This window comes from Coregonus lavaretus, assembly GCF_964263955.1.
Source record: "Coregonus lavaretus genome assembly, chromosome: 10".
Taxonomy (NCBI): domain Eukaryota; kingdom Metazoa; phylum Chordata; class Actinopteri; order Salmoniformes; family Salmonidae; genus Coregonus; species Coregonus lavaretus.
The window spans coordinates 36939219-36965035 of NC_139997.1; the positions used below are offsets into that span (position 1 = coordinate 36939219).

At 42.3% G+C, this 25817-nt stretch overlaps 1 protein-coding gene across 1 annotated transcript; it reads left to right on the forward strand.

Annotated features, from left to right (window-relative positions):
• Window positions 1-5514: 5514 nt before the first annotated feature.
• Window positions 5515-24889, forward strand: LOC311135736 (coiled-coil alpha-helical rod protein 1-like). Its single transcript, XM_084169767.1, has 20 exons — window positions 5515-5706; window positions 6239-6530; window positions 6638-6805; window positions 7001-7118; window positions 9796-9990; window positions 10115-10278; window positions 10388-10502; window positions 10737-10847; window positions 11002-11145; window positions 11312-11422; window positions 17202-17308; window positions 17576-17688; window positions 17841-17913; window positions 18078-18202; window positions 18741-18929; window positions 19179-19280; window positions 19467-19618; window positions 20191-20335; window positions 22588-23860; window positions 23998-24889. Exons 1-19 carry the CDS (start codon window positions 5640-5642, stop codon window positions 22665-22667), a joined length of 2571 nt encoding a protein of 856 aa, XP_084025893.1. The 5' UTR covers window positions 5515-5639; the 3' UTR covers window positions 22668-23860; window positions 23998-24889.
• Window positions 24890-25817: the final 928 nt, after the last annotated feature.

The window sequence follows — 25817 nt, forward strand, 5'->3', positions numbered from 1 at the left end:
GCAATGCCCCTGAGTATACTGACGGTACTATGTTGCCAGATTACTTGAAAACTGGGGCTTCTAAATATATAGAGCGAGAGTTGCTCATCATCCGTATGCTTTCACAGAAGATTGGCTCCCTGTAGACAACCCACACAATCATTTCAAAGCAAACGAATTGCTTGGGAGAACACAAGGGACCATTTGAACACACTACTGTGATGAGTGAGTGGTAGTATTGTCTGTAATCCAGCAGAATGTGAATGTAAATACTGTATAAGTAAATGTAAATATATATCACAGAGGATATGCACATTGGCCTCAATTGTCTTTATTTTTCACGATTTCGCCTGGGACAAGTATTACTCTACAAATAGGCGATATCATTTCCAGCGTCATGTTCGGTGTAAACACCCTTTCATTTGTTCTAATGTGGGCTGACATTACCATGGGGAGAAGATTTGAACTATCTGAAAAAGCATCTGCATCGATGTAGGCAGAATGTTGTATGCTGCAATGCATCTGGAAGTGAGGGCTTTAGTAGTATATTGCACATTCACTTTCTGTCATGTAAAAGGACAGTAATGAATGAGACAGAAATGTCTATTAAACCAATAACAACACTGATATAACCTTTGAGTGGAAGGATGGAAAGCTGTAATGGAAGGAAGTACAGTGCCATATAATCATGTTCTTTCCCATGATGCCTGCATGTGTATAGTATAGCGCCACAGCAGCATGGCAACACCAACCCTCTATTAAAACAGCTAAACAGTAGGCTAAATCCTAATGAAAATAGTGAAACAACAGTGTCGTAGAGCTACAGGCAATAGAAACAGTGTAACGAGTCTCCTGGGTCATCAGGCTGGGTACTTGCTTGTCGGTATGGATGACTCCAAGAACATGCAAGCACAAGCTTGTTTCCCTAAATCAATTTCTTTAGCATTTATTGATAGACCATGGTATTGAGGCACATGAAAGCAAACCTACTCTTTTCTGGAATTAACAGATATTGATTCTATCAAAAAACGGAAATATCTCTGAGTCCTCTACCTCTACAAAAGTGTACAAGCTGTGTTGTGTAAATATAACAGCAACAGCTTCAAAAAATGATGAATAGAAAAGAGTAGTACATGTAGCTGGGCCCATGTGTGTGTGGGTGGGGGGTAGTTAATATGATAAAACATGTCTATCATGTCTCTATCACCCATATAGGCAGTTTTTATTTTTTTATTTTCAACTTGTGCAATAATTGCAATTTATTGCATGATGTATATATACAGAAAAAGGCTAAAGGTTGACAAAGTAAGCCTTAGCTACTTATACTTTGAGCAGGTTAATCAGGAGGCCAGGCAAAGCTGACGAGGTGTATTCCCTCAACACATAGAATTGTGTTAAGACCAGCAGGGGAGATGGAAGAGACTTCCCGACAAGACATGAATACGAATAGATTACAACTCACTGTCTCTTATACGCGCAATGCTGTGGGAGCTATCTGATGAACCTGCATTTAGCCTACATTGAAAATAAAGACATTATCTCGGATTCTCATCATCCTTACATTAAAATCATCACTTCAAAATACTGACAGGCCCTAAGTCTAAGTCTGCTACTAAACTCTGCAACCTGTCCTATTTTCCTGAGCTGTGTGCAATTTTCAGTCCCAATGAAAAGGCTGTTGATTCAGAAAATATATTGAGAACGAGAATGGTCATTTTCCAGTGTCACTTGAACTTTGAGTGTAGGCCATTAGCCTAATGCTTTCGAATATACTAAAAATGCCAAATACAGACAATTAACCATAAGTTAGACAACACTCACAACAGGTGTGTTAACATCAAGAATATAGTCTACAAATGTTGCATTTATGGGCCAAAACAGGGCAACAAATTAATTCATGCATTTAAAGATGCATTTGAAAAAACAACATGGTTGAGGTCCGTTATTGCGGCGACAGGCCCACAATAATGTAATGATATCAGTGGCCCTATTGGCTAAGCCAGTCATAAGCACAATTACAACCACATCCCCAATGAGAACTTGTAATTAATTACTCTACACGGGGAGTCTAATTGGACACACATAACATGCTTTGACATCTCGCCTATAAATTGGTGTGAATGAATCCCAATTGTATTATACCGACTCCAAGGTAGCAGCCAGTGACCATTGGCAGAATGGTGATGGCTAAAAGATCCGGAGTGCGGCGCAAATAAAGCAGTCTCTTTCTCTCCTCTCTGTGAGGCACGCAAGGTGCTATAGCCAAATCCGGCGCCCGTGCAATTTTAATCAGAGTTAATCCTTCCAAATCGTTCGATTAGTCCAACTCGTTTTAGTGTAAAAACTAAAGCATGCACCGTTACAGGGAAAAAGGACGATAATGTCACAGAACACCTCGTTGAAGGTGAGCTGGTGGCATTGATTCACCAGTAATAGGCAACGATGCGTAAAAATGTCAGACTGAAAAAGAGACTGAAAACCAAACGTTCACACAAAAGACCAAGTCACAGACAGCACTGCTCCTCCAAATTTCCAAATAAACACCAAGGATGCGCTTGATTAATAAAACGCTGCAAATGTTTAACCTAATTATCACATGCAAAACATCTAAATATCACCAAAATATTATACAATTATGTTTAAATATGCTACAATTAAACTACATCATATTATGAAAAGAATACCCATGATCCTGCTATGTGGGATCGTGGTGTGTAGTAAAATCTTGCCAAACCTTCATCTCATGGAAAGGGAATTTTCGACTCACCTGCTCTAACGGAGGCTCCTACTCTTCATCCCCGGCTTGCTCTTCTCCATATCATTTCGTTTTCATGGCACTGCATTGATGATCACATTTCATTATTATTATATTTTTTATCGAATGCAAATATTTACTTTCAATTCACATGTTCTATTTTGTCTTCTTGATTAACATTAATATATTAGCCCTATCGGTTTGTGCGCGCGCAGCTCGTTCACGACCGCAAGGTCAGGAGCGCCCACTGTCTTCGCGTTTCTAGGCAACCATGGAGATACGCGTGAGCTGACAAACAGGCAGAAAAGAAGTGAAGGGAATGTATCTGTAACATGGTCTAATCAAAATTATGCATATTTCATTATAATGATTAGGCTATATGGAATCTAACCCATCAGGTAGCCTTTCCCCGGGTCCCTTGTGTAATCAATCAATCAAATGTATTTATAAAGCCCTTTTATATCAGCAGATGTCACAAAGTGCTATACAAAAACCCAGCCTGAAACCCCAAACAGTGTCTTTGATTAGGAAAAACTCCCTAATCAAAGACACAGAGTGATGCAGACTCAGGTCTCATGTAATTTAAAATTCAAATATAAGGGTCTAAATGCAGGCTGTGTGTGTGATAGCCTAAGCATAACCAATGCTGATTAAGGATAGGCCTATAATCTGCATTGTCTTCCTGACAATCCAATGGAAATCATTCGAAAAGATTAAGCAAATTCTGCTAAAACCATCTCAATGTTTGAATGGGAAAATGGAGCTGGTAATGAATAAGGAATTTAGCCTTTGATTAGATGTATTTATTAAAACATTAAAATGTGAATGGTCTAATATAGTAAATGGTTTTTAGTTGTAAAAGAAGTTCCAAGTATAAAGTAAGAGTCGCTCAGCATCACCCACCGAAACACATGCAGTATCTGGTGCTGATGCTGCGCTGGACAGCTTCATCTTGTGGTGAGTTTAAATATCACAGCCATCGTGGGCAACTTCAGTGGGAAACGATGTTTTAAAGTAACTGTCTAGTGAAAATCTCACTTTAAAAAGCTCATAATCTGTTAACTCATACCCAAATAATGTTGTTGACTCTTCCTATACTTGTATTTGTGGCCAAAGCATAAATTAGAGAAAAAATGCTTCCGAAGCCCCATCTCAAACCGTTTAAAAAATGCTTGCTATTTCCTCATAGAGGACGACTTCATGTTTTTGACTGAGACATCTAATTGGCTCAATGTCTGAGCTGGCCAATCAGCTGTTTACTTGTCATTCATATTTTTATTGACTGGTATTCGCCCACACCATTTTGTTGTTGGGGTACTCCATAGAGATGGAGGACTCATCTTTTTATCTGTGCCATTATAGCGTCTGTGACAGCATGGGCAGCGCCAATGAGGCTATCTCTATTTTGAAGTGGTCAATATTCTTCTTCACGATTGGCTGATCCCTCCTGATGATCCGGTTGGACATGACTCCAAAAGGGTCACCAGGAGCTGGATAAGCCAATGAAGTTGCAAGTCCCACCCAGTTGACTACATTAAAATGGTGAAAGCCCTCAGTGGTGCTGCCCATGCTAATAAGGCCTTTTGGCCACTAGAGGCCGCTATCATTATCTATAGATGGGTTAGCTGACATCACGAAAATTATACAGTATGTACGCTTCCATTGGACAGAAGTCAGCGTGTTGTTGTGATTCTGGATGGCCAGATTGCTAGCAAGAATAACAACAAACTGCCATGTGGGGAATCGTAAGTGGCTCGTTTAATCTTGTTCTTGATACCATGTCTTGTTTTGAGGTGTTTTTACTGATTTCATGGCTATGCTAATTCACTAACCAACAACTGTAAGTATGTATTTGAGAGGAAACAAGTGCTCATTGTGCAAATGTATGTTTTCAATAAACATTGGAGTTGAAATATAGCTTGCATGTTGTCAACGATCTAAGCCAACCCCTTGCTGTTTTGCTCCATTGTGCCCCGGCACATTGACTCTGTACTGGTACCCCCTGTGTTTATAGCCTCGCTACTGTTATTTTACTGATGCTCTTTATATATATATATATATATATATATATATATATATATATATATATATATATATATATATATAATTATTATTATTATTATTATTATATATATATATATATATATATATATATATATATATATATATATATATATATATATATATATATATATATATATATATATGATTTTTTTTTAAACTTATTTTTTTTTTACGTAACACTTATTTTTCTTAAAACTGCATTCTTGGTTAAGGGCTTGTAAGTAAGCATTTCACTGTAAGGTCTACTACACCTGTTGTATTCGGTGCATGAGACAAATACAATTTGATTTCATTTGTTGTGCATGCATAGGTTTTGTTGCTAAACAACCAACCCATCTATGGGGTACCCCATGCCATTCAAAAGCAGAAAAGCAGCTTTTTTTAAACATACTTACTTACCATTTTTGGAAGGAAAACTATTTAACTAATGTTGTAATTCATTATAGATCATATTTCATAGAAATATGGAAACATTGGACAGCTACTTTAAAATAGTAATCACAAGAATGTTTCCTAGGAGAGAGTAGCCTAATGTCACATGTATCCCATAGCTGCCAGTTTTGCAAAGCTAAATGAAAGAGAAACATCGCCTCTCCTTTACTGTACCCTCTGTATTTGTATCATCGATATGCATCAATGTTTTTTATCTATTTCCTTTTACCATAACCATTGAGAATGCAACACCCCACGCAACTACTCCATGTACGTAACTACGTAAACAGGAAGTATCGTTGCAGCGTCGCGTTGCCATGAAAGTGTTGTTGAAAATGATCCCGCGTACAATAGAAAGGATCCTCTTTTGTAAGTCGTTTTAGAACAGTGATCATTTTACGATTCTCTGATGGAAAGATGCAATGAGGATGAGAAGCTGAATGCCCCGTCAGATTTTGTGGCATCAAGTGTCGCAAGTAAGTCGTGATCCTAGAAAGCTAGCTAGCTAAGTTAGTTGGCTAGCTACCCTGAAGCTAACGCCAGCTGCACCTAACGTTACCTAGCACATAAGTAGCATTGCTAACTAACTACTTAGTGTTATAACTTTCTAACTAAGTTAGACAGCAGCATAAGTTGTATCTTGTGAATTATTGCGCCAAACGTACCTGTAGTCATGTGTGCGCCGAAGATGTCCTCTGGATGCCATTAGGACCGTAGAAATAGAATGAATAAAACGGACTTGGAACCTCTAACCCTGGCAATTTGACTGGTAAACTCATGAGTATACTCGAAATGGCTGCCTGGTATTGTGAGGCAATCATTTCCATGGTAATGTAGAATGTTCATTCAAATGATGTTAACTGATGTGGGGGATGTCCATTCTATTAATTACATTTCTATATTTGGGACAGCATCAGCGCATGTGCAACTACCTTAACCTCAGGTGTACTGTCACGTGCTTGTTGCAAGTAAATTCTCATGTATTGAATACTGCATATTCTTTTTCAGAGGGAAGTCAGAGGACCCTGATGCCCCCTTCCCATTTCACGGCAAGCACCCAGTCTGCCTCCATCACAGTACCAGGGACTGCAACGGGACGAGGGACAACACCAATAACATGGGTCACCCATGCCACAACACCACCATCGGACTCTGGCCCTGCCAACCCATGGCTCACCGTGGCTCAGGCCAAACAGGAAATTCTAGAACTGCACAGAGAAAACCAGAGGATTCTGATGTTACAGGGAGACTGTCCCAGAGGAAGGAACTCAACAGAGGATTCTGCCCACTCCACAGCAAGGTCAGGTGCTGCCCTATACGCCTTGCCTATGAAATCCACTTCATTTACTTCTCACCAATGTCTATTAACATAACACCTGACCTGCGCCTCCCACCCCCCACACACAGGTCTGGAGCAAGAGGTGAGCAGGCCTCCAGGTGGGAGACAGAATGGAGCCTGGACACGGAGCGTTTCAGGTTAGAGTCAGAGAGGCTGAGAGGCCAGGTAGAGGCACTGAAGGAGATTGCAGGGAGACAGAGAGAGGAGATGAGGGACAAAGAAACTTCTCTGAACAGGTATTGTACTGTGGTGTATAGACACTGACTTATCATTATGGCATATTAGTAGCCTAGATCTTACATTCATCATTCAATAATTCACATTTTTACTGACATGTGTATCCTGCTTCTATTCAAAGTAGACCTACTTAAAAATAAAAATAAACGTTACTGGTGATATTCCCACCCTCCTCCTTACATCCTGTATTGCAGGCAGAGTCATGAAATGGAGGCGATGCGTGAGGAGTTTTATAAGACTAAGACTGAGCTCAGCCAAGTCAGTGTGGAGCTGGTCCAAAAGAGAGAGGAAAAAGAGAGACTCAGCACCCAGGTAACAGTTATTCACAAGAACTCTACGTTTTTGTAGGTTGTCATTCCAGCTCACCTCTGTTTTATGTGTGGTAGTAACTGGGGGAAAGTTCAGTTATTTGCATCTAGCTTGCAGCAGCTGTGGAGTTTTTCCTATAATCAGTAACAATGGCATGATTGCAAAACTATACAGTGCATTCGGAAAGTATTCAGACCCCTTTACTTTTTCCACATTTTGTTACTTTACAGCCTTATTCTAAAATTGATTAAATCGTTTTTTCCTCATCAATCTACACACAATACCCCATAATGACAAAGAAAAAACTGGTTTTTGTTCGCAAATGTATATAAAATAAAAAATTGAAATATAACATTTACATAAGTATTCAGACCCTTTACTCAGTACTTTGTTGAAGCACGTTTGGCAGCGATTACAGCCTCGAGTCTTCTTGGGTATGATGCTACAAGCTTGGCACACCTGTATTTGGGGAGTTTCTCCCATTCTTCTCTCCAGATCCTCTCACGCTCTGTCAGGTTGGATGAGGAGCGTCGCTGCACAGCTATTTTCAGGTCTCTCCAGAGATGTTTGATCGGATTCAAGTCCAGGAACTGGCTGGGCCACTCAAGGACATTCAGAGACTTGTCCCGAAGCCACTCCTGCATTGTCTTGGTTGTGTGCTCAGGGTCATTGTCCTGTTGGAAGGTGAACCTTCGCCCCAGTCTGAGGTCCTGAGCGCCCTAGAGCAGGTTTTCATCAAGGATCTCTCTGTACTTTGCTCTGTTCATCTTTCCCACAATCCTCACTAGTCTCCCAGTCCCTGCCGCTGAAAAACATCACCAAAGCATGATGCTGCCACCACCATGCTTCACCGTAGGGATGGTGCCTGGTTTCCTCCAGATGTAACGCTTGGCATTCAGGCCAAAGAGTTCAATCTTGGTTTCATCAGACCAGAGATTCTTGATTCTCATGGTCTGAGAGTCCTCTAGGTGCCTTTTGGCAAACTCCAAGAGGGCTGTCATGTGCCTTTTACTGAGGAGTGGCTTCCGTCTGGCCGCTCTACCATAAAAGCCTGATTGGTGGAGTGCTGCAGAGATGGTTGTCCTTCTGGAAGGTTCTCCCATCTCCACAGAGGAGCTCTGTCAGAGTGACCATCGGGTTCGCTGACCAAGGCCCTTGTCCCCCAATTGCTCAGTTTTTCATTTATTTTTTATTTATTTCACCTTTATTTAACCAGGTAAGCCAGTTGAGAACAAGTTCTCATTTACAACGGCGACCTGGCCAAGATAAAGCAAAGCAGTGCGATTAAAAACAACAACAACACAGAGTTACTTATAGAATAAACAAAACGTACAGTCAATAACACCATAGAAAATCTATATACAGTGTGTGCAAATGTAGTAAGTTATGGAGGTAAGGCAATAAATAGGCCATAGTGCAAAATAATTAAAATTGAGTATTAACACTGGAGTGATAGATGTGCAGAAGATGATGTGCAGAAGATGATGTGGTCCTCTGTAGCTCAATTGGTAGAGCATGGCGCTTGTAATGCCAGGGTAGTGGGTTCGATCCCCGGGACCACCCATACGTAAAAATGTATGCGCACATGACTGTATGTCGCTTTGGATAAAAGCGTCTGCTAAATGGCATATTATTATTATTATATTATAAATAGAGATACTGGGGTGCAAATGAGCAAAATAAATAACAATATGGGGATGAGGTAGTTGGATGGGCTGTGTACAGGTGCAGTGATCGGTAAGCTGCTCTGACAACTGATGCTTAAAGTTAGGGAGGGAGATAAGAGTCTCCAGCTTCAGAGATTTTTGCAGTTCGTTCCAGTCATTTGCAGCAGAGAACTGGAAGGAATGGCGGCCAAAGGAGGTGTTGGCTTTGGGGATGACCAGTGAGATATACCTGCTGGAACGCATACTATAGAGAGTACATAGAGTTTGGCCGGGTGGCCAGCTTTAGTAAGAGTCTTGGTGGTTCCAAACTTCTTTCGTTTAAGAATTATGGAGGCCACTGTATTCTTGGGGACCGTCAATGCTGCAGAAATGTTTTGGTACCCTTCCCCAGATCTGTGCCTCGACACAATCCTGTCTCGGAGCTCTACGGACAATTCCTTCGACATGGCTTGGTTTTTGCTCTGACATGCACTGTCAACTGTGGGACCTTATATAGACAGGTGTGTGCCTTTCCAAATCATGTCCAATCAATTGAATTTACCACAGGTGGACTCCAATCAAGTTGTAGAAACATCTCAAGCATTAACAATGGAAACAGGATGCACCTGAGCTCAATTTCGATTCTCATAGCAAAGGGTCTGAATACTTATGTAAATAAGGTATTTCTGTTTTTTTAATTTTTAATACATTTGCAAAAACCTGTTTTCGCTTTGTCATTATGGGGTATTGTGTGTAGAATAAGGCTGTAATGTAACAAAATGTGGAAAAAGGGAAGGGTCTGAATACTTTCCAAATGCACATACTTTCCGAATGCACATATTGATGGTCCAAGAAATGGTATAGAAGCTAAGTCAGCTATGCTTGTAGCCCTCAAGGACTGTAATTTTGAATCACTGCTTCAAAACAGCTATTGGTTCAAATAAATTCCCTGCTCCCAGGCTTCCACTCAAACCTCTTCTTTATTAACTTCATTGACCTTGTATTGGACAATGCCTGCTCTCTGTGGTGTGCAGCTGGAGATGCTGGAGAGGAAGTCTGGGGAGGAGGCTGAAAGGCTGAGGAGGGAGGTGGAGAGGAGCAGACAGGAAACCCACAGGCTGACCAGGGAGGGTGATACAGCCAGGCTGCAGGCTGAGGAGGAGGCCAAGCAGGAGGTGCAGAAACTAAAGAAGCTACTGGAGGAATCCCACAGGAGACATGAAACACAGGTAAGAGGATTTTGTCAGATTGTTTGAATTTCTTTTGGAACAATTTAACAAACATGTCACACATCAATAAGACCTTTTTTAACGATGTGTATGTTTTGTGGATCTCTTTATTTGTTCCGTCTAGTTGCAGCAGTTGACTGCCACCCATGACACTGAACTGTCCACAGTGAGACAGACAAGCTCTGAGGTGCAGGAGAGGTTATGTCAACTGTCACAGGAGGTGACTCATCTGAAGTGCTGTCTACTGGAGGTGTCTGCAGAGAGAGATGGACTGAAAGAACAACTAAGGTAGGTGTCATATTTGATCCCAAAGCTTCGTAAATGTACTGCTTTGTTCAATGGATGAATAGATGGATAGTACATACTGTATCTCATTATTGGGTTCTTATTTTTTCAGCCAAATGGCCAACGCTTTTGAGACCCAGTCAGCAACGTTGCAGAGTCTTAGAAACTACATTGGACAACTTACCCCTGAGAGAGGGTTGGAAGAGAAACTAACTGAAACCATTCAGGTGGGGAGATTCATTGACAACATTGATTTAGATCAAGTTACTTGTGTGCTCTAAGGAAACACGCAAGGAAAAAGACAGTTGGTGCAAGCAGAGAAATTGATTGTTCCACCAGCAAAGTCTTCCCTGTAGAACAAGGTGTATCTTGGCTCATTTAATCTCAATGTATGGTATGAGCATATTTTCATATTACTATGTAATAAGGAGTCAATATTCTAATCTGAATTCCTCCTATAGACACTGAATAGGGAGAAGGAGGCTCTGCAGGTGACAACAGAGCTTCTGACGGTCAGACTCAACTCTGTGAACGACATATTGGCCCTACAAGAGGAGGAGATGGTTGAGAAGGTGTTTGATCAATCCATTTCAATCCATGCTTGTGTGTGCTGATGAAAATTCCTCTTATTTTTGTCAGATATTTGATACATATCCATTCCCCCATGTGTGGGTGACTATATCTGAGAGGTATGTGGGTTAAGTAAAGGCTTTGTCACGTCCACAGACTCTGTCAGACCCTCTCCTGAAGGCTGGGCCCAAAGGCACTCGGGTTCTGCGTCACTGGAGAGAGAAGGTCTTCATGTTGTTGGTCCAGCTTCGCTCAAAGGATATCGAACTGAGGGGAGAAAAGGATAAACTTCACTCAACCGTATGTGATTTAGGAGGCTTATGACTTAAAAAATAAAAACTCTTCAAACTCCAACCACTGTAAAATAATGTTCAGTGTATGCATAGGTGAATTGTGATTGGTGATAAGGGACATTTTCAAATGTGCAGAAACATCCATGAGTCTATTGTGTGTCCTGTTGCTTCAGATCTCGTCTCTGGAGCAGGAGGTGAAGAAGGAGAAGTACCAGTCCAGTGTGTTCCAGCACAGCCTGCAGGACAGAACAGCTGAGCTGGATCTGGAGAGGGTGGCCAGGGAGGTGAGGAGGAGCAGGGGCACAGCCACTGTGGGAGTGTCTCAATGCATCTCTTCATAGGATGGCTTTCCTCCATTTTGTTGAAGCATGATGCATCTGCTGTTGCCAGGGGGAGGTGCCAATTACCTCTGTGGTGTTAGCACAGCAGAGGGCGCTACTTCTCATGAAAAACCTATTACGCACCACCCATCGGTATTAAGAGAATACACAAAATGCTTCCTTAAAATATGTGTAACATTAAATACTCTCAAACAATTCTCAAAAGACACAATTGGACCCTTTTACATTTAACTGTATACAGTGGGGAGAACAAGTATTTGATACACTGCCGATTTTGCAGGTTTTCCTACTTACAAAGCATGTAGAGGTCTGTAATTTTTATCATAGGTACACTTCAACTGTGAGAGACGGAATCTAAAACAAAAATCCAGAAAATCACATTGTATGATTTTTAAGTAATTTTCATTTTATTGCATGACATAAGTATTTGATCACCTACCAACCAGTAAGAATTCCGGCTCTCACAGACCTGTTAGTTTTTCTTTAAGAAGCCCTCCTATTCTCCACTCATTACCTGTATTAACTGCACCTGTTTGAACTCGTTACCTGTATAAAAGACACCTGTCCACACACTCAATCAAACAGACTCCAACCTCTCCACAATGGCCAAGACCAGAGAGCTGTGGAAGGACATCAGGGATAAAATTGTAGACCTGCACAAGGCTGGGATGGGCTACAGGACAATAGGCAAGCAGCTTGGTGAGAAGGCAACAACTGTTGGTGCAATTATTAGAAAATGGAAGAAGTTCAAGATGACGGTCAATCACCCTCGGTCTGGGGCTCCATGCAAGATCTCACCTCGTGGGGCATCAATGATCATGAGGAAGGTGAGGGATCAGCCCAGAACTACACGGCAGGACCTGGTCAATGACCTGAAGAGAGCTGGGACCACAGTCTCAAAGAAAACCATTAGTAACACACTACGCTGTCATGGATTAAAATCCTTTTTTTTTTTTTTTTTTTACCTTTATTTAACCAGGTAAGCCAGTTGAGAACAAGTTCTCATTTACAACTGCGACCTGGCCAAGATAAAGCAAAGCAGTGCGATAAAAACAAAAACACAGAGTTACATATGGGGTAAAAAAAACAAAGTCAAAAAAAAATATATATATATCCAACAGAAAATATATATACAGTGTGTGCAAATGTAGCAAGTTATGGAGGTAAGGCAATAAATAGGCTATAGTGCAAAATAATTACAATTAGTATTAACACTGGAATGCTAGATGTGCAAGAGATTATGTGCAAATAGAGATACTGGGGTGCAAAATAAATAACAATATAGGGATGAGGTAGTTGGGTGGGCTAATTTCAGATGGGCTGTGTACAGGTGCAGTGATCGTAAGGTGCTCTGACAACTGATGCTTAAAGTTAGTGAGGGAGATAAGAGTCTCCAGCTTCAGAGATTTTTGCAATTCGTTCCAGTCATTGGCAGCAGAGAACTAGAAGGAATGGCGGCCAAAGGAGGTGTTGGCTTTGGGTATGACCAGTGAGATATACCTGCTGGAGCGCAGACTACGGGTGGGTGCTGCTATGGTGACCAATGAACTAAGATAAGGCGGGGATTTGCCTAGCAGTGATTTATAGATGGCCTGGAGCCAGTGGGTTTGACGACAAACATGTAGTGAGGACCAGCCAACAAGAGCGTACAGGTCACAGTGGTGGGTAGTGTATGGGGCTTTGGAGACAAAACGGATGGCACTGTGATAGACTACATCCAATTTTCTGAATAGAGTGTTGGAGGCTATTTTGTAAATGACATCGCCGAAGTCAAGGATCGGTAGGATAGTCAGTTTTACGAGGGCATGTTTGGCAGCATGAGTGAAGGAGGCTTTGTTGCGAAATAGGAAGCCGATTCTAGATTTAACTTTGGATTGAAGATTCTTAATGTGAGTCTGGAAGGAGAGTTTACAGTCTAACCAGACACCTAGGTATTTGTAGTTGTCCACATACTCTAGGTCAGACCCGTCGAGAGTAGTGATTCTAGTCGGGTGGGCGGGTGCCAGCAGCGTTCGATTGAAAAGCATGCATTTAGTTTTACTAGTGTTTAAGAGCAGTTGAAGGCTACTGAAGGAGTGTTGTATGGCATTGAAGCTCGTTTGGAGGTTTGTTAACACAGTGTCCAATGAAGGGCCAGATGTATACAAAATGGTGTCGTCTGCGTAGAGGTGGATCTGAGAGTCACCAGCAGCAAGAGCGACATCATTTATATACACTGAGAATAGAGTCGGCCCAAGAATTGAACCCTGTGGCACCCCCATAGAGACTGCCATAGGTCCAGACAACAGGCCCTCCGATTTGACACATTGAACTCTATCTGAGAAGTAGTTGGTGAACCAGGCAAGGCAGTCATTTGAGAAACCAAGGCTATTTAGTCTGCCAATAAGAATGCGGTGGTTGACAGAGTCGAAAGCCTTGGCCAGGTCGACGAAGACGGCTGCACAGTACTGTCTATTATCGATCGCGGTTATAATATCGTTTAGGACCTTGAGCGTGGCTGAAGTGCACCCATGACCAGCTCGGAAACCGGATTGCATAGCGGAGAAGGTACGGTGGGATTCGAAATGGTCGGTGATCTGTTTGTTAACTTGGCTTTCAAATACTTTCGAAAGGCAGGGCAGGATGGATATAGGTCTGTAACAGTTTGGATCTAGAGTGTCACCCCCTTTGAAGAGGGGGATGACCGCGGCAGCTTTCCAATCTCTGGGGATCTCAGACGTTACAAAAGAGAGGTTGAACAGGCTAGTAATAGGGGTTGCGACAATTTCGGCGGCTAGTTTTAGAAAGAAATGGTCCAGATTGTCTAGCCCATCTGATTTGTAGGGGTCCAGATTCTGCAGCTCTTTCAGAACATCAGCTGTCTGAATTTGTGTGAAGGAGAAGTGGGGGGGCATGGCCAAGTTGCAGCGGAGGGTGCAGAGTTGGTGGCCGGGGTAGTGGTAGCCAGGTGGAAAGCATGGCCAGCCGTAGCAAAATGCTTGTTGAAATTCTCGATTATTGTAGATTTATCGGTGGTGATAGTGTTTCCTAGCCTCAGTGCAGTGGGCAATGACCTGAAGAGAGCTGGGACCACAGTCTCAAAGAAAACCATTAGTAACACACTACGCCGTCATGGATTAAAATCCTGCAGCACACGCAAGGTCCCCCTGCTCAAGTCAGCGCATGTCCAGGCCCATCTGAAGTTTGCCAATGACCATCTGCATGATCCAGAGGAGGAATGGGAGAAGGTCATGTGGTCTGATGAGCCAAAAATAGAGCTTTTTGGTCTAAACTCCACTCGCCGTGTTTGGAGGAAGAAGAAGGATGAGTACAACCCCAAGAACACCATCCCAACTGTGAAGCATGGAGGTGGAAACATCATTCTTTGGGGATGCTTTTCTGCAAAGGGGACAGGACGACTGCACCGTATTGAGGGGAGGATGGATGGGGCCATGTATCGTGAGATCTTGGCCAACAACCTCCTTCCCTCAGTAAGAGCATTGAAGATGAGTCGTGGCTGGGTCTTCCAGCATGACAACGACCCGAAACACACAGCCAGGGCAACTAAGGAGTGGCTCTGTAAGAAGCATCTCAAGGTCCTGGAGTGGCCTAGGCAGTCTCCAGACCTGAACCCAATAGAACATTTTTGGAGGGAGCTGAAAGTCCGTATTGCCCAGCGACAGCCCCGAAACCTGAAGAATCTGGAGAAGGTCTGTATGGAGGAGTGGGCCAAAATCCCTGCTGCAGTGTGTGCAAACCTGGTCAAGACCTACAGGAAACGTATGATCTCTGTAATTGCAAACAAAGGTTTCTGTACCAAATATTAAGTTCTGCTTTTCTGATGTATCAAATACTTATGACATGCAATAAAATGCAAATGAATTACTTAAAAATCATACAATGTGGTTTTCTGGATTTTTGTTTTAGATTCCGTCTCTCACTGTTGAAGTGTACCTATGATAAAAATTACAGACCTCTACATGCTTTGTAAGTAGGAAAACCTGCAAAATCGGCTGTGTATCAAATACTTGTTCTCCCCACTGTATACAGTGGGGAAAACAATTATTTAGTCAGCCACCAATTGTGCAAGTTCTCCCACTTAAAAAGATGAGAGAGGCCTGTAATTTTCATCATAGGTACACGTCAAATATGACAGACAAATTGAGGAAAAAAAATCAAGAAAATCACATTGTAGGATTTTTAATGAATTTATTTGCAAATTATGGTGGAAAATAAATATTTGGTCACCTACAAACAAGCAAAATTTCTGGCTCTCACAGACCTGTAACTTCTTCTTTAAGAGGCTCCTCTGTCCTCCAGTCGTTACCTGTATTAATGGCACCTGTTTGAACTTGTTATCAGTATAAAAGACACCTGTCCACAACCTCAAACAGTCACACTCCAAACTCCACTATGGCCAAGACCAAAGAGCTGTCAAAGGACACCAGAAACAAAATTGTAGACCTGCACCAGGCTGGGAAGACTGAATCTGCAATAGGTAAGCAGCTTGGTTTGAAGAAATCAACTGTGGGAGCAATTATTAGGAAATGGAAGACATACAAGACCACTGATAATCTCCCTCGATCTGGGGCTCCACGCAAGATCTCACCCCGTGGGGTCAAAATGATCACAAGAACGGTGAGCAAAAATCCCAGAACCACACAGGGGGACCTAGTGAATGACATGCAGAGAGCTGGGACCAAAGTAACATAGCCTACCATCAGTAACACACTACGCCACCAGGGACTCAAATCCTGTAGTGCCAGACGTGTCCCCCTGCTTAAGCCAGTACATGTCCAGGCCCGTCTGAAGTTTGCTAGAGTGCATTTGGATGATCCAGAAGAGGATTGGGAGAATGTCATATGGTCAGATGAAACCAAAATATAACTTTTTGGTAAAAACTCAACTTGTCGTGTTTGGAGGACAAAGAATGCTGAGTTGCATCCAAAGAACACCATACCTACTGTGAAGCATGGGGGTGGAAACATCATGCTTTGGGGCTGTTTTTCTGCAAAGGGACCAGGACGACTGATCCGTGTAAAGGAAAGAATGAATGGGGCCATGTATCGTGAGATTTTGAGTGAAAACCTCCTTCCATCAGCAAGGGCATTGAAGATGAAACGTAGCTGGGTCTTTCAGCATGACAATGATCCCAAACACACCGCCTGGGCAACGAAGGAGTGGCTTCGTAAGAAGCATTTCAAGGTCCTGGAGTGGCCTAGCCAGTCTCCAGATCTCAACCCCATAGAAAATCTTTGGAGGGAGTTGAAAGTCCGTGTTGCCCAGCGACAGCCCCAAAACATCACTGCTCTAGAGGAGATCTGCATGGAGGAATGGGCCAAAATACCAGCAACAGTGTGTGAAAACCTTGTGAAGACTTACAGAAAACGTTTGACCTGTGTCATTGCCAACAAAGGGTATATAACAAAGTATTGAGAAACTTTTGTTATTGACCAAATACTTATTTTCCACCATAATTTGCAAATAAATTCATAAAAAATCCTACAATGTGATTTTCTGGATTTTTTTCTCGCAATTTGTCTGTCATAGTTGACATGTACCTATGTTGAAAATTACAGGCCTCTCTCATCTTTTTAAGTGGGAGAACTTGCACAATTGGTGGCTGACTAAATACTTTTTTGCCCCACTGTATAATCAAAAGGTCACTATGACCTCAACAGAGAGGAGACCCTAGTAGTTGTCTTGTGGCGGGTCGGTTTTTATGTTTGTCTGGTCCTGCTAGGCTGTGGAGCAGGACGTGTCTAGGACTCGGAGGGAGAACAGAGAGCTGAAGAGCTGGAGTCAGGAGGCTGGGGCTGGACTGAGGACCATGACAGATGATGTCCAGCGGTAAAGAGCTGACAGATCGACAGGTCCACTTGACAACCACTATACAAGTCAAGCTTCGCCTGAGATATTTCAGTTGTACTAACTGTCATTTTGTACATTAGGCACCTAATGTTTTCCAGACTCTTTCCCAGCTTTCACAGTCCATATCACTCATACCATCTGTTATAGAATGTCCAATGAAACTGGGTGAATTTGTGTAATACTCGATCCTACAATCCTCATTTGATGTCAGATCTTTTGTTAAAGTACCAGTTCTTCTTTCTACAGATTCAGTAAGGCATTTGAGGCTAAGATGTCAGAGGTGGAGACCGTCCAAATACGTCTGAACAGCTTTGGCCAGAGGCTGACCTTTGCCAAAAGAAGAGTGGACACAATTCAAGGTCTGTCTATAGATCTGAAATGATTTCTCCCCGCTTAACTACAGGAAATCTTACAACAGTGAGTTTAAATTGCATGTGCCCCTGGATAATTCTGTGCACTGTTTTATTCTGGTTCAGTTTGACCACATATTCACTGTACTGTTGTCTCGCAGGTCTAATGATGAGGATGGAGGCCCTACGGAGAGTGCAGCAGGCCACTAAAGCAGCCAACCCTGTCTCTGAGCGGTATGGTAACTGACCACCCTGGCCCTGGGTCTCCCTGAACTCCAGCTGGCAATGGCCAGTTATTAATGAGGAAAAGGCCTTGACTTGTAGACTATTGCCTCTGTCCTCACCACTACATCTCCCATTGCCTCACTAGTTGTGCTGTCCTCTCTCTCTATTCGCAGTGCCGCTGTCACAGAGCTCCAGGCAGAGCTGGCCTCGGCGTGTGAGGAGAGAGACAAGCTCAGGCAGGAGCTCAAGAGAACCCCCGAGCTCATTGAGAGTGCCCTGGCTGATGTCCGTGAGCAGTGTACGCTGTTTAGTCATCTGTTCAGAGAGATTCAGACTTGCATGAATTCCTTGTACCCTGTAACTGTACCTACAGTAGATTTGCATGCACCTTGTCTTTGTAAATGCTGACTATGTGGTAGTAGCAATACTCAGAATACAGTACACCAGGGGTGTCAAACATACGGCCCGTTAGGGGGTCCAATCTGGCCGCGGATGGTTTGAATCCGGCCCGCGGGGGGAACGAAGTCAATATACTTTTTTAAATAACCAAAACCAAATCGGAACTGTGTAGTAATGATAATGGACCTACATTCATACAGTTTATTGACTGTGTCCAGCTCGCTAATAATCACTGTAATGAAAGCTAGAGAGTCAGGGAGCATAGAAAATTCCCCGAATTATGGATAGAGGACTATATTTGGATATTTTGACGGCGAGGAAATATAACCAATTTTCATTGCGGCCCTTTGGACCTCGTTGAAGACTGAATGCGGCCTCCTGGGCAAATTAGTTTGACACCCCTGCAGTACACCATCTGTGTTCCCCCTCCTCTCCAGTCGACAGTGAGGTGAGGCAGCTGAGGCAGGCTGCAGAGCGAAGCAGGGGAGAGGCCCAGGAGGCCCAGGCAGCCAGAGAGGAGGCCCAGCAGAGGCTGCAGGAGGCCCACACACAGCTAGAGGAGAGCAACTTCAACCTGGAGCAGCTCCATGAACAGCTGATCAGCCAACAGGAGGCCAGTGACAGAGGTTAGGGAGGGGTCAGGGTGGACTTAAGTGTACAATGCCAGCATTGCTAGGGCTGGATCCCATTGTAATTAAGTCAATTCAGTTTACAGTATGAATTTAAAATATCTTATGTTCTGCAAGGATTTTTCGATCTATTCATCAAATTTCAATTTCTCTTAAAATCGATGTGACCGAATTGTTGACATGTCACAGAATGTTCTGTACCTGTATCTCTCCTTACACCCTCTGTGTTTGACTGTGTCCCATCAGCCCTGCAGGAGAGAGTGTCTGAGACAGAGGATCACTGTGCTCAGCAGCTTAGAGTGATGGAATCTCAACTCAACATGGCCAGAAGAGAACACACCAAAGCAGGTAGCATACACATGACTCATTCAACACGTCTTCACATAATGTACGTCTCAACATAAACATGTGAAAGGGTCATGTAGAGTTGAGAGGGATTCATATATGCATCTACAGAAATTTACTGTAGTGTAAATATATAGCTAGGACTGCTGTACAGATTGGATCTTTAGGCCTCTTGTCTGTCTGTTATAGTGGTGGCCCTGCGTCAGTTTGAGAGACAGGCAGAGAGAGAGCGGGAGCAGGAGAGAGAAGCACAACGCCTTCCGAGTGAACACACCAAGAGAGAAATCCAGGATCTACAGAAACTACTGCAAGAAAAGGACAAGGACAGAAACCTACTTTTGGTGAGTTCATAGTTTTTTTCCACGTCTTGGTTTATTGTAAGTTAGCCACGGACTTCAGGCTTCACTCACATACTGTACGTTCCGAAAGCCTGGTGAACTTGTCAGCAGAAAGACGCTAAAAAGGGGTTAGTGTTAGTCTAGATGGAAACTAGTATTTCGCATGGTTGGAGCTCTGAACAGAGGTGGTGTTTCTGAAAATTTTTCTGACTTCCAACAAGCAAGCTAACATAAGATACAAAAAACAACGCTACATAGGCTACTTAATCTTTGTCCGATATGGTTGAAAAAAATGAAAATGACAAACAAAGAAAAGCCTCTCCTGACGGGGAACGTCATTTCTTCTCAGAGCCAATCAAATGTGAGCGTTGAATGCCAGTGCTTCCATTCAAACGCAAAATCCTGTACTGAAGTTCAAGAGTCAACAAGACGAGATTTGGAAGGATGGCCCCCGCCAGACTTATTGTTTACCATGTTAAGAAATGTTATGTTATTTTTTTTGTCAAACTGACAGCTGTCAAGACACTTTCTTACACATATCCTTTTTCAGTATTTGTATAATTTGTGTCCCACAGGCGACTGTACGTGAGAGGGGTCTGATGAGTGAGTATAAGGCAGCTCGGACCACAGCCCTTCAGACTTCTGTGGCCTTGGAGGAGCAGCAGAGACCCTTAAGGAAGAGCAACACTCTGAGAGCCAAAGACAAGCCACAGACCAGAGGTAACTTCCACCTACACACCATGTTGTGACATTGTCTCTTCCTATGAATACCCTCTTGTATTATAATATAATGCAAGTGTGTATATATAACACTTTATACACTGAGTATACCAAAAATTAGGAACACCTTTCTAATATTGAGTTGCACCCACACCCTTTTGCCCTCAGAACAACCTCAATTCGTCAGGGCATGGACTCTACAAGGTGTCGAAAGTGTTCCACAGGGATGCTGGCCCATGTTGATTCCAATGCTCCCCACAGTTGTGTCAAGTTGGCTGGATGGCCTTTGGGTGGTGGACCATTCTTGATACACACTGGAAAATGTTGAGTGTGAAAAACCCAGCAACGTTGCAGTTCTTGACACAAACCAGTGCACCTGGCACCTACTACCATACCCCATTCAAAGGCTCTTACATCTTTTGTCTTGCCCATTCACCCTCTGAATGGCACACATATACAGTACCAGTCAAAAGTTTGGACACACCTACTCATTCAAGGGTTTTTCTTTATTTTTACTATTTTCTACATTGAAGAATAATAGTGAAGACATCAAAACTATGAAATAACACATATGGAATCATGTAGTAACCAAAAAAGTGTTAAACAAATCAAAATATATTTTATATGTGAGATTCTTCAAAGTAGCTACCCTTTGCCTTGATGACAGCTTTGCAAACTCTTGGCATTCTCTCAACCAGCTTAATGAGGAATGCTTTTCCAACAGTCTTGAAGGAGTTCCCACATATACTGAGCACTTTTTGGCTGCTTTTCCTTCACTCTGCGGTCCAACTCATCCCAAACCATCTCAATTGGGTTGAGGTCGGGTGATTGTGGAGGCCAGGTCATCTGATGCAGCACTCCATCACTCTCCTTCTTTGTCAAATAGCCCTTACACAGCCTGGAGGTGTGTTTGGGTCATTGTCCTGTTGAAAAACAAATGATAGTCCCACTAAACCCAAACCAGATGGGATGGCGTATCGCTGCAGAATGCTGTGGTAGCCATGCTGGTTAAGTGTGCCTTGAATTCTAAATAAATCACTGACCGTGTCACCAGCAAAGCACCATCACACCTCCTCCTCCATGCTTCATGGTGGGAACTACACATGCAGAGATCATCCGTTCACCTACTCTGCGTCTCACAAAGACACGGCAGTTGGAACCAAAAATCTCAAATTTGTACTCATCAGACCAAAGGACAGATTTTCACTGGTCTAATGTCCATTGCTTGTGTTTCTTGGCCCAAGCAAATCTCTTCTTCTTATTGGTGTCTTTTAGTAGTGGTTTCTTTGCAGCAATTTGACCATGAAGGCCTGATTCACGCAGTCTCCTCTGAACAGTTGATGTTGAGATGTGTCTGTTACTTGAACTCTGAAGCATTTGTTTGGGCTGCAATCTGAGGTGTAGTTAACTCTAATGAACTTATCCTCTGCAGCAGAGGTAACTCTGGGTCTTCCTTTCCTGTGGCAGTCCTCATGAGAGCCAGTTTCATCATAGCGAATGATGGACTGTCGTTTCTCTTTGCTTATTTGAGCTGTTCTTGCCATAATATGGACTTGGTCTTTTACCAAATAGGGCTAACTTCTGTATACCACCCCTACCTGATTGGCTAAACGCATTAAGAAGGAAAGAAATTCCACAAATTAACTTAACAAGGCACACCTGTTAATTGAAATGCATTCCAGGTGACTACCTCATGAAGCTAGTTGAGAGAATGCCAAGAGTGTGCAAAGCTGTCATCAATGCAAAGGGTAGCTACTTTGAAGAATCTCAAATATAAAATATATTTTGATTTGTTTAACACTTTTTTGGTTACTACATGATTCCATATGTGTTATTTCATAGTTTTGATGTCTTCACTATTATTCTACAATGTAGAAAATAGTAAAAAATAAAGAAAAACCCTTGAATGAGTAGGTGTGTCCAAACCTTTGACTGGTACTGTACAATCCATGTCTCAATTGTCTCATGGCTTAAAAATCCTTCTTTAAACTGTCTCCTCCCCTTCATCTACACTGATTTGAAGTGGATTTAACCAGTGACATCAATAAGGGATTGTAGCTTTCACCTGGTCAGTCTATGTCATGGAATGAGCAGGTGTCCTTAATGTTTTGTATACTCTGTGTATACCGTTATACATAACATGTTTATAACACATTTATAAAACAGAATTAAACTGTAATTTGACTAAAGATAACATATGTCTACAGACACACAGTAGTAACCAGTGAACTGTTCTGTGTGTTCCATGTTAGACTCGCTACTGTCAGTGCTTGGGGACCTCCAGACTCTGAGTGCTGCAGTGGTCCACAGCTCAGAAGACGATGCAGAGTAGGGGGGACAGGGTGGGGCATTCCAGAGCCACAGGGGACAATTCACTAAAGTGACGGTCCGCAAACAGTACTAGGAACTTTGTTGCTGCATTTTAATTTACTTTTTCTCTTTTGAGATTTGAACTTTTCAAGTCTCAAATCTTAGTTTTTTTATTCACTTCATGACTAATTGACATTTCATTACATACATGTAACTCCATTTTGATGGTATTATGTGGGTGGATGATTTAGTGCTTTCTTAATGTCTATAACATTGCACTGCAACATTACAACATTGTCGACACAACAGCAATGTTCCCACTTTGAAATTGAACCTTGCATGACTTGAGGTCTTGATTGGCCAAGATGAAATGCATTAGATTGTTTAAGATTGCATGGATCTGCTTAATGTTAATTGACTCAGAAAAGGAAAGGAATGTCCTCTAGCTTATACTTGAGAGTTACTATTTCTCAGCTTTGGCTGACAGGCTCCGGCCGGAGGAGAGGCTGACTGACTGTGATGAGTTCATATAAGGTAGGCGGGCGTGTGGCCTGTGATCCCAGTCTAATCAATAAGTCAATGTGCTTTCTCCCGGGGCCTCACAGCATGACAGGAAAATCACATGAATGGATAGCTTCGTTCAAAACAGGCTTGTGACCCTGAGTGCTCTGAACTGTAGCACTGGAGACATGAGGTTGACCTCTGCTGATTGTTCTGTAGTCTTGCTAATGGTTTTGTTTATGAAGACATGGATCAGCATCTTCTTTGACAAAGTTTTTTTTGTTTTTTTGTTGATTCAATAAATTATATTGATATTTAAAACGTTCATAGTGTCTGGGATGTGCAGTTTTGAAAGAACTTAAAAAGAAAAGAAATGTGGGCCGTCTGTCCTCCATTAAGGAATGGAGAAATTGTGACAGTATGTGAAAACTCATTCCAGAGAATCAGGAGCAGATTGTGAGATGATCAGATGGCTCTTACTTAAAGTGACCTGGTGAATCACAGTCCATCAGAAGCTGTCATCGCCTGGTTTTGACTATAAGTGAAAGTCAGGCCTAACTGGGAGAGATGTTCAATTTAGTCACTATATTTAGTGTTATGAAAGTGCATCCCCTTTTACGTTTTAATTATATATATTTCCACTAGCTGGATAAAGGAGTGACCAATTGGCTCTCCAGAAAAATAACCTGGACTGCAGCAGAGAACAATACACAGGTAGGTGTGTGTATATAAGCATTTATGATTAGCTACACTAATGAGAAATTAAAATAATTTCAATGAATTTAAGTGTAGCCCTGGTTCCTGTTTGTGTCCCTTGCCATCAGCTTCTCTTGTTCTTTTTCCTTTTACAGAACACCATTACAGTTTCATGCAATTTATGCAGCACTAATTGGGACTGGGGCTGTCCATGCCAACAACAAACTCAATCAAGCATATCCATCTGAGGCACAATACAAACCCTGGTGTTGAGGTGCTAAGATAACCAAGCTATCTGTACAGTCTTGACTAGCTGTAAGTGGGAGATGTGCTAGATGCAAGGTATCTCTGGCTAGTGTAACGGCAGACTGAGATCGTGAATGTGCTGGCTGTGCAAGTGAGAGTGCATGATGCAGGGTGATTTGTTTCCCAGAAGGCTGTGCAGCAGCAACAGGACTGTCTGATGAATGTCTGCTTTATCTGTACCCAGCAGTGTCCTCATCAGACCCCAGCAGCTCTAAGGCATTGTTTGGTTTGGTGCAGAGAGGACCCCTGACGTTACTTTTATCCTATGCAGTTAGGGGTGCCATTTTCCATTCCAGTGTCCTCTCTCTCTGTCAGGTTAATGTTATCACAGTGTAGTTTAACTACGGCTCACTGACACTAATTACTTTGATTAATGTATTGGTGATGTCGTATTCATACACCAATTGACATGAATATTCTATTTTCTCTACATGTTAGCACTGTAATGATGAAAACATTTCTGTCATGTTCAATGTGGGATCGTCTTATTAGGCCTATATCTCTGGAGGACTACCCAATCCATCTAATTTAGTGGATGCCCATAAATATCTTTGGATGGAGGCAAATACTAACATTAAACTATGTATGTACAGGTCTATAGTATAGTTTAATCACAAATGTAATTGATAAACACAAGTACTCTAGATTCAACTATTTTCTATTTCACATGCACATTACCACCTGCAGCAACACTTTCAAACAGTAGAGGGCATTGCTCTCCAATAAAGATTACAGACTGCAGATGATGTCATGTGAATCTTTCAGTAGGCTTAGTTTGGTTCATTGCATAATGTCTTGATTTGTTATTACACTATAGAAGCACTGACACAAATTCACGCTAACAAACCAAGACACAGAAACCCCCTATTATTATTGGCTGTTGGAGTGTGCTGCATTTTGCACTGATAGCAAATATGTCAGCGAGTACTTCTAAAATTCATTTTTTATGTCAGCTTCTACAGTTCATACTGCACATTTCCCTGAAGAAGTGACAATTCCCATTGCAATCCTTTACTTTATTAGGCTTAATACAATGTCCTGTCTGAGCCAAGTTAAGTCTTTCTCCTGGTGAAACAGCAATAACATGCAGCACTTAGGCAGGGAGAGGAGACTCACCCACCAGCACTTAAAACCCTTCTATCTCTGTTTCACTTATCCACAAATAGCCAAGTGTGCAATCTTCATGTCAGCACAGTGATAGCAAGGTTCTGATGGAAAAACCTGCAGAAGCCACCAAATTGTCTCATTCATAACCAAACTGGTAAATGGATTTTATAATGCATAACCTACCAGCTGAAACGTATCAGTATATTTAAGTTGCTTCAGCAGCTTGGCAAGAATGGTGTGGCATGGTAGCAAGGCATCATAGTGGTAGCTAACTTATGAATAATTGAATAGAGTATTGCAAGCCAGACAAGACATGAAATAAGCGAGGCGATAAAAACCTATCAATAAGCTCCCAGCCCTTTTTATTAGCAATTCAGAATTAATGATATGTAAAATAAGTGATTCAGACGAGTAGGAAGGTGCTGACCTCCTTGGCTCAGTCACCCTCCTTACCTAATGATGCTGGGCAGCCTCCCTGTGAGCAGCTGTTGATGTGTTGGAGAGGAGGTACAGACAGGTCCAAGGGAAAACCGTGTCTGCTATGGCACTGTGCTGTTTTGTG